The 18,000-nt window shown below is 33.4% G+C and overlaps 1 protein-coding gene across 2 annotated transcripts; it reads right to left on the bottom strand.

Annotated features, from left to right (window-relative positions):
- Nucleotides 1-1,856: 1,856 nt before the first annotated feature.
- Nucleotides 1,857-17,987, bottom strand: LOC106078186 (uncharacterized). 2 transcript variants are annotated; one of them, XM_013238990.2, is made up of 5 exons: nucleotides 17,754-17,987; nucleotides 14,073-14,087; nucleotides 7,532-8,139; nucleotides 6,955-7,012; nucleotides 1,857-6,460 (listed from the first exon to the last, which is right to left on the bottom strand). In XM_013238990.2, the coding sequence occupies exons 1-5, from the start codon at nucleotides 17,869-17,871 to the stop codon at nucleotides 6,207-6,209; spliced, it is 1,053 nt and encodes a 350-aa protein (XP_013094444.1). In that variant the 5' UTR covers nucleotides 17,872-17,987; the 3' UTR covers nucleotides 1,857-6,206. The 2 variants fall into 2 exon arrangements, with proteins under 2 accessions (XP_013094444.1, XP_013094445.1); XM_013238991.2 differs by lacking the exon at nucleotides 14,073-14,087 and having other exon boundaries at nucleotides 17,754-17,985.
- Nucleotides 17,988-18,000: the final 13 nt, after the last annotated feature.

Here is an 18,000-nt window from a genome sequence, read left to right as displayed (position 1 = left end):
AATTAGTTGATCTTAAGAAGTCAATAAAGATGATCTTAAACAAAATAAAAGCCACAAAAGTGTTTAAAATGCTTTTAAATTCAAAGACATAGGCCTTTTTGAGCAAAGGAGGCATATGAAAGCCAATGAATTGATAGATCAATGATAAATTAGCTTGATAATTATTTTGTTAAATAGGCCTTCTATCTGTTAAAAGCCGATGAAAAGCATCTTGAGGACCTTTTATTCTTATTATTTTTCCCTCAATAAGATGGGTTCCATCAGCTGGAACTTACGGTATCTTGACTCCATCACCTCTCTAGAGGCGGGAAGCACTGATTTGAACCCTACATAAGCCTATACCTACTCCAAGGATAGACCAACAAAAAGGAACGGCCCTGTTGAGTTTTTTTTCATCTCCAAGTGCAATATTCTTGAAAACCATTTGGTAGTTCTCGGAAAGCTTTCTGTTTCTCTGCGGGCCTATTCATGTCCCTATCACGAATGTTAATCACCAAAACCAACTTAAAAATTCGAGAAAGCTACATTCAGCAGGCGAGTATTGCAAATAACAGCTTGAAGCTTCTTCCTGAGACAGTGATGTCTGGCGGGGCACTCATTAAAAACATATCATAATGGAAGACTGAGGGGCAGAAGTAAAGTAAATCCTCAGCAAAGACAAAAACATTTTAATCCATAAATTGTTTGTAAGCTTGATAGTTGGATTGAACCAAATACACTTGCGAGCAGGTCTCTAGATGCCAGAGACAAAACTCCATACCCCACCCACATGAACACAATACCAGTGTACCCCCCCCCCCCCCCCCACGATACACGAAAAGAAAAACGGACTTTAGAAGAGAAAGAAGAGAACGTGAAAATATTAAAGAAGTTTTTTTGTTTTTCGTTCCATCTTAGAGTAACTAGAAAAAACAAATAATTCTCAGTTCTCCAAATGCTTTTGTTCAAAAGAAGAATGGATATTGTCAATCTATTTTTCATTAGAGCGTCTAACAGTTCCACAGAGCATGACACTAATAGTTTGAAATGGAATTGGTTTTAAAACATTATTTTAATGAACATAAAAGAGACAAGCAATCCCACCGATAACTTCCTCACATAATCACCAGGTGTAAGCACATTATCCTTTCACTACAGCAATATGCACTAAACAGAAAAAGTGCATGCAGTCACCACGTTGCAAGTGGGCCTCCAAGAGACAAACGATCGAATTACCCTTATACTCAGTCTCCCCCTCCCTTAAACCATGGACACGTGGGTTTAGGTATCTTTCCCACTGCTTATAAAAAAAAAAGGTCCAACAGCTAAATAGATTATCTTTCAAAGTTTAAACTCGATGGAGAAAAGTTGAAATCCCAGAGCGAATAAATGTATTCACATCCCACTAAACTTGCTGGTTTGCGCTTTTTTGAAACAAGCAAAATATAATAAACAAAATAAAATGTAAAAGGAGGAACTGCACATTTACAACCATTTATACCAATCTCAATATTTATTTCCGATAATTAATTACCGGTACCAATACCGGTAATTATTTTAATAATTTAAAAAAAAATTGATTCATGTTTTGCCAGGGAAAATGAATAATTGTGCAAAGCCTCAGCTTAATACGAGAATGGAAGAGGCAGAAATAGCATGCATAAAATATGGACATGACAGACAGACAGACGGAGTGAGTTGATATAAGCTTTCTAGTAAAGTTTCAGATACCTCTTGCGGGACAAAACAAGGGTTCGAACTAGCGTGATTAGAGTCTGAAGTGCACATACCACAAGGCCAGCTAGTCAGAATGAAGACACGCCATTTATGTATCAATAATACTTATACAAAACTAAATAAAGGTGAAACGCTACTCCACTATTTCATAACAATAAATTTTTAATATACAAAATACATTTCATAGTTTTTTGTTCACGTGAACCAACATGTTTGTTATCTCCCCTTACCAACCTTCCACAAGTTAACTATAATGGTGAAGAAGGATGTCTTTAAAATTTAACTACAGTATCATTTTCTTAAACCTGATAATCTATACATAAAAGTGTTTTTACCTTGTAAATACATAAATGGGACATTGCTAGGTTCAAGTTTTGAAAAACCACTAACACATACCACTGAAACCAAGCATTAGTCTTTACTGCATACAATTGATCATTTTCAATACACCATATAACTTGTATTACTAACATTGTGATGGTTTTAAAAAGATTAAACCAACAAGATAGAGAAGTGTAGCATAAAACTAAAGTGAAAAAATGAAAAAAAACAACAACCCAGAACAGAGATAAAACACTTTGTTCTTTCCCAAACTAAGTCTCACCAAATAGAATTCAATTTTAATCATGCCTTTACATACATGTACAATTTGAAATCCTTGCAAGCTGGGGTGTAGCTAGGCATTTTCCATCGTTTGGAGGCCCGGGGGGGGGGGGGGGGGCTTAACCTCTTTGGGAGCTCCTGCATTTTGCGTAATATTAATTTTTAATGTAAAAAACACTCATTTGGGGCCCCCCCTTAAGTGGGAGCCCGGGGGGGGGGGATTTTCAAATTCTCCTCCCCCACCCTAGCTACGCCACTGCTTGCAAGATGGGAGAATATAGAAGTAAAGATGTACCTTGCAGAAAAAAAAGAATAATATAGCAGACAGGAAACTCGACCCAGGCAATAAAAGAAGTAAAGCTATTCAGTTTGTTCAATAGTGCTGCAAGCTAGTTGGACTAGCAGAAGTTTGTAGAGGAAATGTAGAAGATCAGAAGGACACTATGTACGTCACTCAAAAGTTACTCTCAGTGAAGTCACAACAACTCCAGTGCAACCGATTTAGGTGTACTTTAAAATGCGCTAAAACATCTAGCTCTAGTATAGTGGCATATGCTCCCAATAACATTGTAAAGCGATGAATAAATGTAATTCCTGTTTCAAGCAAGGCGTGTTTGTGTCAATTGAAGAATTCAATACCAGAGATAGCAAACTGTATTTCTGGCAAATGAAGAATTCAATGCCAGGGATAGCTAACTTAAAATAGGAAAGCAAATATTAATAGGTTAAAAAAAAGCAGAAATTATGCAGAAGAAAACTTTATAATAAATAGTTATTCAACAAAGAATTACTGCAGAAAAAGATTTCATACTGTGTCAAATAAAAAAAAAAAAAAAAAGACAGGCTGTACATGGAGATTTATGTAAGGACTGAATACCATTGAAGAGGAGTGTATGTCTGAATGCTGGAACTTCAAACTCAACTCTTTGACATAAAGCTTGAAACTTTTCAAACTTCTGATAAATACTAAGAATCTTCAGACTTAATGCAATCTGAACTTAGCTGACAAAAAGAATCTGTTTTAATTCAATCTGATCTGAGCTGACAAGAAGTATATAAAGTCTACCACAAAAGTAATAATGTACCCAGTACTGAAGACAGAAATGTTTGGAGTCATCTACTGAGAAACACTGACAAGGACTCTCCGGTGGACACAACAGGATGAGAGGGCGCTTAAAGAAAGTAAGAAAATTAGTGGAGAAAGAGACAAAGAAAGGTGTCAACTTTCCTGATAGCAGAATTTAAAGGTTGTAGCCAGAATCAGAATAATGTTTCATTTCAAGAAAAAGCTAAACTTTTGAGTAATTAAATCATTACTGGCTCAAAGTAATTACATTCATGGCTTACAAAATAACAATATTTGTTCATACCTAAACACTTTTATCTCCATTTGTTTAGTGTATGGTAAATACATTTATTAATTCATTTGATAAGGACAAACAAGCCACTTGTTAAGTAAGAAGACTTGAAGAATACATTCAACTACACTTGCTGATGTTCTACATTCTGTGAAAGATGAAAGTCCTTTAAATCATTGGCAGAAACAACACACATATTTCATGAAACCTAACCACAAGCAAACACTTTATATTCCTGTACATTTAAGGATCCTCCTCTTATGCTGTTGGAACAAGCAAGAAGAGGAGAAGGGAGGGACAGGCATGTAGACATCACTCGAACATTTAGAAGACAGTCTACATGTAAAAGTAAATTAAGGATAATTGTATACAGAATATCTACAAAGACAACTTGACATACAGCATGACAATATATGCCCCTTATATTTGGTCTTGCTTTTTCCTATTAAGAAAATTAATATCATTATTTAATGTGATGTCAATGAAAAGAAAGTATCTCACACAGGCTATCATGCTCATTGAACCTAGATACATACATTTTCTTTCAGTTGTCAGGGTACATAGCTTGTAGAATTAGGAAATGTTTATGTTTACTGGTATTATATAATCTACAGAGTCAAAAAGGTTAGTTTAGACAGGAAAAAATGACTGTTTAGGTTAGATTCATTATTGAGACTGAATAGAATACAATCAAGAAAGACATGGAATAAACAGTATTTTTCAGTTAAGAAGAACAAATTTGATATTTGTGAATTGGTTAAAACTTGCCACAGAGTTGGACACACTGAATTTATCTTAACACAATTTGATATGCTAATTAAAGGACACTTTTTTGTTTGTTTGGTTTATCACTTCTGGGCTATTATTATCCTTTTATTCTTGAGGATTCAAAGCATCCAATAACTGCCTGCAAACTAAAAATAACTAGATATGAAATATGTGAATTCTATCAATATCTTCAAATAGAGAGAGAGAAAATGTAAAAAAATAAAATAAACAAAATATTTTTTTTCGATTACATGATAGTAAAATTACTTAAAACATTAATATTTTTATGCCATTTTTAAGACAGTACACTGTTTGATAAAAAAATTTATAAGAAAGCTTAAAAGATTTTAGAAATAAAAAAAAAACACAAAAAAACCTCTGGAACTGGAATTTATATCACAAAGGAGATATAAAACATCGCCTACAGAGACAAAAACTCCTTTGTTCCCCTGGCAATCAAATCATTAAATACAATACCACTATCTGATATAAACATTTCACATGTAACTTTTGAGTAATCTGGTGTGAATGAATATTTTGTTTTCTATAGTTATAATGTTTTGTTTGGTGTAATGCACTAATTGTAAGACAAATTTCCTTATGGATTATAAAGATTATTTTATTTAAATGTCCATTAATGAAGTAAATTAGAATGATGCAATCAAAAATTGCAAACATTGTATTGTTCCAATCAAATAATTTATTTCTTCATGTTGGACATTTACAAAATAAAAAAAAATGAAAGGGGAATAGGCAGGAGAATGTGGAGGTAACTGGACAAGTTGAAGTTGAATCCCAAGGGTTCATTTCTTATTAAATATTTGTAAATGCTAAAATACAAACAATACATCGCAATTAATTTTTTCCCACAAATTCCTTCTATAGGCCTCATTTGAAAAGTAGATATTTAGCAATATCTTCAATAAACAAAAAAAGATGCCAAGGTTCTCATTCCCTCACTATCAACTTTACATTTCAACACTATCATCTTTAACTTTCAACACTATCAGCCAGTCTTTTTTTCCTATGACTACTGTAGGGAAATTGAAAACGATAAATACCCCTAAAAACAAGTAGGACAATACAAATTATTAATACACTAAAGCCATTTACTGTGCACAAATAACTGAATGATCAACATAGAAAATAGTTGGTTTGTAATAAAGAAAACTGTGAACCAACCCAGAACCATTTAAAAAAATAAACAGCAAAAACAATATAAATTTTATTTAAAAGTGAAATATAAAAACATCATGACAGTATCACGATAAACACAAAATTAATTTTTAAAAATCCTATGCTGATAATCATAACCTTAAATTTGGAATCTTAATCTACAAAGTAAAGAAAAAAACAACAACAGCTATTTAGTTCTAGGCTGACTGAGATTGCTTTACCTTGAGCGAATATTTTAAAGTCGTTGTAGAGATATAATTCCATAATACTGTAGCTATATCTCAGTAATGTTAATAGGGTCACAAGATATTCAATGATCACAAAGAAAGAGAAAAATCAAACACTTTCAGATATAAAAAACCCAGTGTCCGATCTAATCTTAATGTTTTATTATTGCATTAATAAAATGAACAAAAAGGATGAAAGACATATTTATAAAGTCATTGACATAAATCAATCGAAGACAATGTCTTATTATTATTATTTTGTTCACAACAAGAGATGAACTATTAGAGTATGCTTCCAGATCAATATGAATGTTAATACTTTTTGTTGAACAAGCTGAACTAATACACTGTAACTTTTTCAAGGTACAAAGTTTGGCAAAATCATATTTTCTTTAGCATGATGATGATTGGGATCGCCAGGTATTTGAAAACAGTCCATAGGAAATATGCTGACAGTCTTGTTGTATATATTGAGGCTAACGCCCATACAACCTAAAATCTGACTTTTGTGTAACATTAGTCTGTCCACACGGTACAGCATGTTGAAAAAATGAATGCAGATATCAGCAACTGATGGGACTGAGCCAATGCATAACAGTGGTGGAGCATCAGCTGTAACAAAAATAGTAAGCATCAATTTAATCTGTAGTTGACAATAATTTGGCAATCAATAAAAAAAAAAGATAACAGTGTTGAACTAAATAGACTATTTAAAGGTCCATATTTTATGGTCATCTCAAAACTGATTTCAAGTGATTTTAGAAACAACTTTATATTACCTGACAAACTACTACGTGAAATATAAAAAAGTAAAAGTTCCCCTTTCAGACCTTGCAATCTACAGGGCAGATGCAGATAAGGTCATCTGTTTCTTTGGCCAACTGTTAATGAGCAGGGTGTTATGTGGTCAGCCCATGACCAAACATCTTTACTTTCCCAACTAAAGTCAGGTACCCATTAGAGTTGGATGGACTCAGGGGCACCCTAAAAATCCCAGAATTCAAAATCCCAGTCTTCACCAAGATTAAACCAAGGACCCAGGTTTGGAAGCCAAATGCTTAACCACTCAGCCCCTCCCCCTCCCCTTTGACAAATAATACTATTACCTGATATACTTCCTTTGTACACAGTTTTATTGTCAATTCTAAATGAAATATCTAGTTCCTGGAAACAAAATGAACAGAAACTTATGTTAAGTGCATGGCTATAAGACAAAATACATGCATACATATCTTAACCCTAAATAAACATACATTCATACAACCCAATTGATGTGAACTCTTTCAACATTGTTGTCCAAATGCATGTTTGACCATATTCTTCTCCATCAATATGATTATTCTAACAATAAACATTTTTTATATGACCTAATATGAAGTGACTAAGTTCAATGCACTTACAATGACAATATTACACTTCCCAATTTGTATACTAGTTTGAAATTTTCAGATGAATAACTATTTTAATAACTTAACATATAAGCATAAAAGACAGTCAAGTATTTTAAATATCATTTAACAAAATTCCAAGAATGTGTAAGCAGCATACACAAAAGTGATAAGCCATAACAAACATTTCTAAAACAAAGTTTAGTATTTAATACTGACCCTAAAATATTTCAGATATGGTAATAGAAAATATTTGAAATATAAATGTTAGACCTCTATAAATATTTCTACTTACGTGTGATTTTGAACTAAAAGTAAAATTAGTACACGTCTTGTTGTTCAAGTGTAGCTTTTCATTGACAAGCTGAACACAACAGAAGCAGTACCGCTCCCAACAGTCACAGTAGCCCATCTTTATAGGCATTGACAAACTAAAGTTGGAAGTTCTATTTCTTGAGCTTGTCAGCATTGGGCCGCTCAAATTGAGTGGTTTTAGTTTGTTAAGAAATGCTGTGTCTTTCATGAGATTTCCAATGTCTTCAAACGACACAGATAAGTTCCATTTCATTTTGTGGAAAACAATTTTAGTGATATTTTTCTCATTCTCTTTATGCCCTAGAAGACCAATCTGAGAGAGTGTTTTATTTTTCTTGACCTCTATGTCTTCTGTCACATTTTTCTGGGAAGACAGGGTGGAATTGTGTATGGACAGTGGAGATTTCACTAGCAATGCTCTAACGGATACGGTAGTCTTAATAGTGGCTGTCTGCGTTCTAGCTATGTGATGGTTTTCGCTGATTGTTATTTTGCCATCAGATTTTGGAGGCTCTAGCACATTGAACTTAGGTTCTATTGGTCGTGCTGTAAGCTGGTGCGGCATATGGACAAGGGAGGATCCATCCCCTAAAAAAAAAAAAAGAAACAGAAAATAATTATAACCAAATATTGTCTGAAAATAGGCTTACTGTATGTATCTTTGGTCTTGTGCTTTCCTATATGAACTACTTGTAAAGAAATGAAGTGTCCAGGTTCTTTTCAAGAAAATGTATGTCAATCATAAAAACTTTGTTTTATAATGGGCAAAGTAAAGAATTCAAGATAGCAGAGCTAATTAATGGTATTGAAAGCATGTGGTCTGTCTGAGCTCTATGGGGAGCAAGTTCTATTACTTTGGCCCGTATACTGAAAAGGCTCTCTAAGACAAAAAGGTGAGTACAACTAGAAGACATCAGTTTATGGATCTCTGAGGAACATATAATTAAGTGATCAGTTCACTAAGGTATAAGGAATCTCAAATGAAAAAACAATACACAACAGAAACATTGAAAGGAAGAGAAGATTAGAGATAGGTTGATCATTTTTTTAGATACTGGGTTGAACTTGGTTGTTAGGAATATTTTATTTTAATGTATTTACATTTTATTTAGTTTCTATCAATCTCAGTAAAATTGTGTTGTAGGTACAGATCTACATATTTCAGAAGCTCTTCAACCAAATAATCTTTTATGTTCATCATCTTTGCACTTGTTATGAAATAAAAATGCAAAAGTAAATTTGCTGAATTACATTTTCAGTGCAGTGGAACTCTCCTTTATCCTCATTTTGTTCAGGACTAAATTCAATAGCCAATTTTTTATATTCAAGAGAAAACATCCAAAATAAACATAGAATAAAAAAATGACACCAGTTGACTTGGGCAGGTCTGCGATGTGCAGCACATAAAATACATTCAATTTAATAAATTGTTGTGAATTAATTCAGTATTTCAAACTATTTAACTGAATATGTAAACAGAAATGAAGTTATTAGATCTAGGATAGAAGACTTATATGGATTCGTAACATAGTATTTTGTCATTGCATTCACTGTCCCTGTGTTATGTCAATTTCTAATTGCATTTTATTTTACTGTTGTGAGCTACTCAGAAATGAAAAACAATGAACAAAAATATTTTCCACCTAATCAAAATTTGTTTCACAGCATATTTTTACACACTTAAAAATTTAACAGCGTTAAAGAAATGGGTTCAATTAAAAGGTGTAGGCCTCTATCACACTCAGTGGGAGGTTAAAAATAAAAGACTTCTAAATAATTAATAAATAAATGTGCTTATAATGGCCAGAAGAAAAGAAACGCTGCAAAACATAAACCAAAATTAAATAATTCTGTATTCTCTAATGAATGCAAGTACTGCATAATTTCAAAAGTTAAATTAAAAAGAAAAAAAAAGAGAATAAAAATATGATTAAATGGAAAAAAAAAAGTTAACTGGCAACAACAATGAATAGGCTAAAATGCATGATTACATTCTATAAATCCTAGTGAGTGAGTAACAAGTGTGAATGTTTAGGCTGCCTATTATTAAGCAAACTTAAGTCTTTTTGATGTACATTACATTTTATTGAATTGGTTTAGAAACAAGATCTGTATTATTAATTGTTGAAGCTTATAGAATTCTACAGCAGCTTAGTAGTTTCTGTTGTATAATTAGAAACAATTATAAACAACAACCAAGAACAAAGCAACAAAAACAATTTTAAGCATTATGAAAAAATACTATAGACATAATTAGTACTAGGTTAATGCAAGCTACTGGATTAGTACAAGCTCACTGCTGCCACTAGCTAGATTTATCAAGCAAAATTTGATAAATTCCAGTGTTTACCAAAGTTTTTTTTATCTTTTGAAAATGTGCGTATTGGTAGACAGTAATATTGTTTTTTTGTTCTGGTAATTATCATTTAAAAAAAATAAGAAAGAGAAAGAAAGAAATGTAATTGTTTCTGATTATTGCTATAGTTGACCATCTGCTATTCTTGAATGCATCACCCATCATACCGTTCAATCCAAATAACTCAGGTATACTTGTATCATGCTAAAATAAGTTAATTGTAAGGCTTTAATCTATTATTTTGCATTTTAATTATATTAATTACTAACATTACACACCGGCTATGCATGTTGATTTACTCCCATATATTATTTATTCTGTCTGCAGCCTCTCCTCTATTTTTTTTAAACTTCCAATAACATAGACAAAGTTTCAATACTTGTTAGTGCATGAAGTCATGAAGTCTAGTATTGTTACATTCAATTAAAAGGGATGTTTTTTCTTTCTCTCTCCTCCTAATCTATCTCCATCTCCGCAGTTCCAGCGATGTCTTGATGATAAGTGAATGAATGAAATTTAAAAAAAAAACAACTATATATATATATATATATGTATATATATATATATGGCTCCTTTTGTCTCGAAAGGCAATGGATGCGCCCAAGTGAGTCACTGGTTTTGGCTTAATCTTGAGACGGGGCAGAATCTGGTGTGGCTAATCAAGCCAATTCTAGAACGGCAGACTTTGCCACAATTCGTACATTTGTATGCCTCTGATTTAGGGCTAGCAGACAGGGCAGCTTTCTTTTTTTCCCTCTTGATTAAAGCCGCTTCAATTCTTTTGTTCTCAGCAAGGGTTGTCCCAGCACGCACAGTCTGTCTCCATGCACTCCGGTCTTTGGCTATGTTTTCCCACATACTTTCACTGATGCCTGAGGCTCTCATGTCTCGCTTGCAGACATCTCTATATGTTAGTCTTGGGCGGCCCTTGGGTCTGACTCCTTCCACAAGCTCAGCATATAAGATATCTTTCGGGATTCTACCATCTGGCATGCGGGTGACATGTCCGAGCCAGCGTAATCTCCTTTGTGTCAGGAGAGCATACATGCTGTTCATATTGGCCAGTCTCAAAACTTCCTGATTGGAGACATGGTCCCTCCAAGAGATGCCCATTATGCGTCTCAGGCAGCGCAAGTGGAAACTATTCAATCTGTGCTCTTGGTACATGTATGTTGACCAGCTTTCACTGCCATAAAGGAGAGTGCTCACAACACAGGCGTTGTAGACTAGGATTTTGGTCGCTGTGGTCAATTTACCATTTTCCCAGACGCGCTTGGAGAGTTTTACCAATGCTGTGGTAGCTTTTCCTATCCTTTTTGTCAGCTCGATGTCTAAGTCTAGGTTACTGACAATTGTTGAACCCAAGTAGGTAAATTCCTGCACCACTGAAAGGGTGTGGTTCCCAATTTGTATTATAGGTATTTCTGCAACGTCTTGTGCCAGGATTTCGGTCTTGGAGAGACTTATAGTAAGGCTAAACTCTTGACAAGCAGCTGCTAAGGCGTTCACTAGCTTCTGTAGACCTCCTTGTGAGTGAGATACGAGTGCCGCGTCATCGGCAAACAGCAGCTCCCTTATCAAGATACGACGCCTTTTCGTTTTGGCTTTAAGACGTGCCAGGTTAAAGAGCCTTCCATCGGATCTGCTATGGATGTATATTCCGTCTTCCAGGGATTTAAAAGCACTGGATAGTACGACTGAGAAGAAGATGCCAAAAAGTGTAGGGGCCAGTACACATCCTTGTTTTACACCGCTCTTAATGGAGAATGGCCTGGAGGAAGAACTTTCAAACTGAACGGTGCCCTGCATATTTTCGTGAAAAGCTGACACTAGTTTTCTTAACTTATTTGGACAGCCGATTCTCTCTAGTACAGCAAACAGACCGCTTCTGCTAACAAGGTCAAAGGCCTTGGTCAAATCAATAAAAGCTATGAAGAGGGGCTGCTTTTGTTCTCTGCTCTTCTCCTGTAGCTGCCGCAGAGAGAAAATCATATCTGTTGTAGATCTTCCTGCCCTAAAGCCACACTGCGACTCTGGATAAACACGATCTGCCAGGATCTGTAATCGCTTTAGTAACACTCTAGCAAAAGCCTTTCCGACTATGCTAAGCAGTGAGATGCCTCTGTAATTGTTACAATCAGAGCTGTCGCCTTTATTTTTATAAATTGTAACAATGTTGGAGTCTTTCAATTCCTGGGGGACCATTCCTTGTTCCCAGCACAAGCTTAGCAGTTCATGGAGTGGTTTGATTAGGGCATGTTTTCCAGCCTGAATTACTTCAGCAGGAATGCCATCTCCTCCGGGTGTTTTCCCATGTGCAAGCATGTCAATGGCAATGCTCAGCTCCTTTACTGAGGGCGTTTCGTCTAATTCCGTCAAAACTGGAAGTGATGGGAAGTTGGAAACAGCATTTGGTGAGATGGCGTTTTCAATCTGGTAGAGTTCTGCATAGTGTTCTACCCATCGTTCCATTTGCAGCGCACGATCGCTGATGATTGAGCCATCTTTTGACTTGAGTGGAGCACACTTGCTGGTGTGAGGTCCAAAGGCTTTTCTCATGCCCTCATATAGTCCTCTTATGTTACCACAGTCGGCACAAGATTGAATATCTTCGCATAGCTCCTGCCAGTATTTGTTAGCACATTGTCTCGCTACTCTTTGGGCATTGTTACGTGCAGCTCTGAGCCTTATTAAGTTGCTTGGGGTGGGATCCTTCTTGTAGATTAGCATGGCTGCTCTCTTGTTCGTAGTGGCAGTTTCCATTTCTGGTAGACTAGCTTCAAACCAGTCTTCGCTTTTCTTGGTTTTGTTTCCAAAGACCAGTGATGATGTTTGGTAGATTGTATCACGCATAAACGTCCAGCTTTTTTCTACCTCAGTCACAGAGAAGTTTTTAAAAGCTTCCTCTAATTTGTTCTCAAATTCGGTGCAAAGATCAGGATTTTTTGTGCTAGTAGTATTCAGGCGTGATTTTCTTTTTCCCTGTGAAGTGTGGATCTTAGTTGGCAGCAGTCTTGTCCGGCATGACACTAAAGTATGATCAGTATCACAATCCGCGCTTTGGTAGCTACGTGTCAGCAGTATATTTCCGATGTCCTTTTTTCGTGTCAGTATCATATCCAGCTGGTGCCAGTGCCCAGACCTAGGGTGCCTCCATGAGACACAGTGCTGTGGTTTTGTTCTGAAGTATGTGTTGGTAATGCAGAGCTTATGGTATGTGCAGAATTCAAGCAGTCTTTGTCCGTTCTCATTCATCTTTCCGATTCCAAAAAGCCCAAGACAGTCTGGCCAGGTATATATATATATATATATAACTTTTTTCCCCCTCAAAAGCAAAACAAATATCAGGTACAAAGTTTGAAACACATTTTAATTAATCTGTTTGAAATGATGAGAATTGAAATAATAAAGACTTCTTTATGTAGAGTCTTATCAATTTAAAAATTTAATTTACATGTGTAGGTGACCATTCAGTGTGTGAATAAAATGGAGATACAATTTTTGAACATTTTTCTTCACAAGCTAAGCAGTTAGATTCATACTAAATTTTCAAACATTTCCTAAGACATGTAAAAATTTTTGAATATACCAGCTATGTGATTTTATAATTTCAAAAGTAAAAAGCAGGTGTTTTATTTACTGTTTTAGCTTGAAATGATAAGTACTGCAATGGATTTGTGCAGAATCATCAGAAAAGAAGAAAAATCCTTATCTTTAAACATTAAAGCTGCGCACACATACAAAAGTAAAACTAATAGAATATGTTACACAAATGAAAGATCCAATCAAATGTAAACATCTATTAGTTTGTTAATCCTTGTTTCACTCAAGTATCATTGAATGAAATTGCATATAATTTGTTTCTTTATTTATTATAATTAAATTCCTTTTTTGGTTTTTTATATATACATGTTTTTTTTTAATGTGACTGTGGTATGCCAGAAATAAATAATGCTTGCAATATAATATATGTCTTGATTACTGAACCCATATTTGAAAGAAAACAACAGCTAGCAATGGAATCTGACAAATTATTAGGGGAAATAATTTATGGACATCTAAAAATTAAAAGTACAAAAAAAAAGTGTGATTAGGAAAAAAAAGTGGAAATTTTTATTTGTACTCATAATCTAAAAGCTAGCATAATGTCAAAAGGATCACTTACTCATATCTTTATAAGCTGCAATGCAAACAAATTTTATTACATCAACACAAGGACATGGTTTACTTTAAAATAACTGTGTTCTTTTAGAGATTAACATTATTACACACATATTCACTATGAAGTGAACAGTGCATCACATAAACATATCAGGAGAACAAAATTAGAAAAAGCATTACTTAAATGGATCAAACAATGCTTTTAAATATTAATTGTTTTCTTTAAAAAGTTTAGATTGCACAGACTATTTGCACTTGGATTGATACTTTAAAAAAAATAATATATATATATATTTGTATGTTCATTTCTATATTATGTTAGAGACAGTTACATTTCAATGTCATCATATGAATTCTATTAAAAGCCTGGCAGCCATCTAACTGATTTCAATTGCTCTTGACAAAAAAATGTACAAAACCTATGACACTTTCTCTAGTCATAAAAAAAAGACACAAAAACTCTTCGGTAGCGTAATGTACCTTGATCTACAACACTAGTTACTTGTTTAATATTAACCTTCAGAACCAGAACACAAGGGACTGTACTCTTATAAAGTAACTGACAATAACAAAATACATAATAAAGTATTGTAAAATACAATAAGGTACAATACAAAGTAACACCTTTCGTTTTTTTTTTTAAACTTTGTTTTGCATTGATAAAAAGTAATTTAAAAGCCTAATGTATCAGAATGTTTTTTTTTGTTTGTTTGTAAAATGTTTTACATGTTTTGGATGTTCCTTCAGAGTTGAAGACAGTTTACTTCCTAGTCCAAACCTCCCGCAGGACGATGGGGGATAGGAGTGGGCAGGATTTGAACCCTTGACCATCGATAAATCCAAACGACAGTCCAGCGCGCAAGCCGCATAGCCATCCATGTATTGGGTGAAAACCAAACCAATCATTAGAGTCCATACAAGCATTAAGTGCACTAATCTACCTCCTCCTTCATGATAAGGATAAGCTAGCTACACTTAAGTCATTAATACTAATGCACTGTGGTATTCAAGAACAGAATCTAATATTTAGGATAAATGAATTATGACAGTCAAACCACACTTCTTCCATTGAAATATATCTAACTACATAAATAATTTTAAAATAAATAAAAAAAAAAAAAAAGAAACAGTATTTTAAAAATTCTAGTTCTTATTCATGAAATTTAAATGTTTATATATTTACTTTTTAAGAAATGAAAATGATGAAAAGTAATTATTTGACGAACTGTGCCACAGGTGAAAATTTTGCCTTATGTTTTACACCAAGACCAATAATTTAAATGTTTTTATTTACTTTTTACTTGAAAATAGAATGACAGAATGTTTTTTTCCAATTATTTTATTTTTCTCTTGTAAATTGAATACCATGGTGGCATATTTTAAATAATGAAAAATGATAATACTGAGCATGCAGGAATACATGTATATATCTTTTATTTGCGTTATGGTCCAATCTCTTTTGTGGATTTTTTTTTTTTGGGTGGCGGCCGGGGGGGGGGGGGGGGTTTAATCTAGGAGGTCTCCGTGCTATCTTTCTGAACTCTGCAAACACAACTCAGTTCAAGTTGGAGTTCAAATTTCAGTCCCCTTTCTACGTGGCCAAGAAGTATATCCCACTCAGCCTCACATCCCACAAAATGTTTTGTTCATGTAAGGACAAAGAACATGTTCATCAGAGCAACCGGAAATATACACCATCAAGAATAAACACAACAAATAACAGAAGGATTGGAAATGGTGGATTTTATGTATTCTAACTTTCTTGGCATATATGCAAATAAATTATTGCTTAGTTAGGCTAGTAAATCATTGCCTTAAGAATTAGGCTAGTGTTCATTACATTGTTAGGTTGAAAGTATTACACCTCTTTTGATAAAGTAGCTTTTCTTTTGAAGGAAAATCTGAATTTATTAATGAGATAAGATTAAACCTATTCTATATATGATAAATTATAATTAATTTTAAAATGGAATCTAGATTTTTTCAATAGAGTTTCTCTCTATATATGTCATTTTAACAGATATTGTAAGTCTATATAAGATCTAATCTAGAATCTAAATGAATATGATCTATTAAATTAATTAAATAAGTATTATTAAACTAGTAATAATAAAAATATACATTTTAAAACTAGATTCCATTATAATCATTATTAGAAATAGACCTTAACAAGGGATAATAATTTAATAATAATTATTTTAATTTATTTTATTCCCAGTATATCACATGATTGCATTGTAACTGATTGTTATGATAATGATTGTATTTCTTTAAAAAAATAAGCAAAGTGTTCGACTAAATACTCAGAATGTGCGAAGTGTATCATTAAGGACAAAGTTTGGGAAACACTGGTCTAGAGGTCAAGTAATTACTCTTAGTCTTACTGAATTAAACTGTTATCAATGAATTTCATTCACCAATCTTAAACAAACACCCTTAAGTCACAAGCTTCCCTATCTTTTCTATACAACTTACTACCATATTCAAATCAAACATGGATATCATGTGACAGTATTTTTCGTTGTTTTATCCACGGACATCATGTAACCGTTCATTTTGTTGAATGAGGTCCATTAACCATAATAATAATAATCATAAGTCTATAGAGTAATCTAGACATACATATAGATCTAAATAATCTACTATTCTAGTAAATGATCAATTAAAGTGTAATTTACACTGAATTTATCATGACTGAATTAAAAAGATCTAGAATATTGAAAAAAAAGTATAGAGTCGAGATCTACCTAGCTAGTAGTAGTAGATTTATAAATGATTTTTTTATTTTATTCGGGGCCACCAAAAACACTTCGCCTATCGCCTCCAATTATCCAAGGCTGGCCTCAATTGGCAGTTCAGAAAAGTACATGAAGATTTGGAATTAAAACATCCCGATATTCGGTAACACAGTAGTATTCACTGGCCAATTATTAAATCAATATGGAATAACAAGGAGGAAATTGTTAGGGTCCTTGATGGACATTGACTGTGACCCTTTCCTAATATTTCTAATGAAGAGTTGAAGACAGACTTCATGTATATCATAGGAAGCATCGCAATTTGTTGTTTGCACATGAAATGTATGTGCATCTTAAATCCAGCCTTGGATAATTGGATAAACTGGTTTCGAGTTCTTGACCTCTTAAACATTTGCTTTAAAATTCCACAATCAAGGAATCCAAATAAGTCTTGTACTTTTCAATGATTTCACTAGAAATATTTTCACCTTTCAGGTTTAGAATGTAAAATGATAAAGCCTTAATTTTGCTTGCTGACCTCAAGAAATGGAATATCTTTGTTTAAGTATACTGTATAGTAGTAGTATAGTGAAAGTGATATCTAGGTAGAAGAGTCTATAACTTATAAGACTCTAGAAATAATCTAGATCTATATTATTAATTATTTTATAGGACATCATTGACATCATAATTACTATAATTATACTATAATAATTAGAGTCTAAATTCTAACCATGAAATTTTGGTAGCCGAAATTTTTATTATACTATTAAAAAATAATTATATATACACTAGATCTAATTAATATTATGATTATCATAAATTATGACTTATTCATTATCATTGAATTGATAATTGAATCATGAATGTTGTTACATTCTGTTACATTTACATGAATACTAAAATCTAAATTAATATTATACTATTTATTTAATTTATACATGTACCTTGATATGTGAAAAACCAAGATGTTATTGCACATATTAAGCATCCCGCAACCAAAATAAAAATACATCGTTTTTTTCGCAGAATCAAACGTCGCACTGTCGCCATGATTGTTGTCATTTGCTTGGAATCTATTTATTGCCATAAAATGTAAAGATTGGTAAGAAAAGGTTTGTCTTCATGTCAACGGTAGATTGTAGGCAAGGTAAGATTTACGCCCCTTTGTTACAAAAAAATAGAAAAAGTGTC

The sequence above is a fragment of the Biomphalaria glabrata genome, chromosome 1 (genome assembly GCF_947242115.1).
Source record: "Biomphalaria glabrata chromosome 1, xgBioGlab47.1, whole genome shotgun sequence".
NCBI lineage: Eukaryota > Metazoa > Mollusca > Gastropoda > Planorbidae > Biomphalaria > Biomphalaria glabrata.
This window is presented reverse-complemented; position numbering and strand designations above follow the sequence as displayed.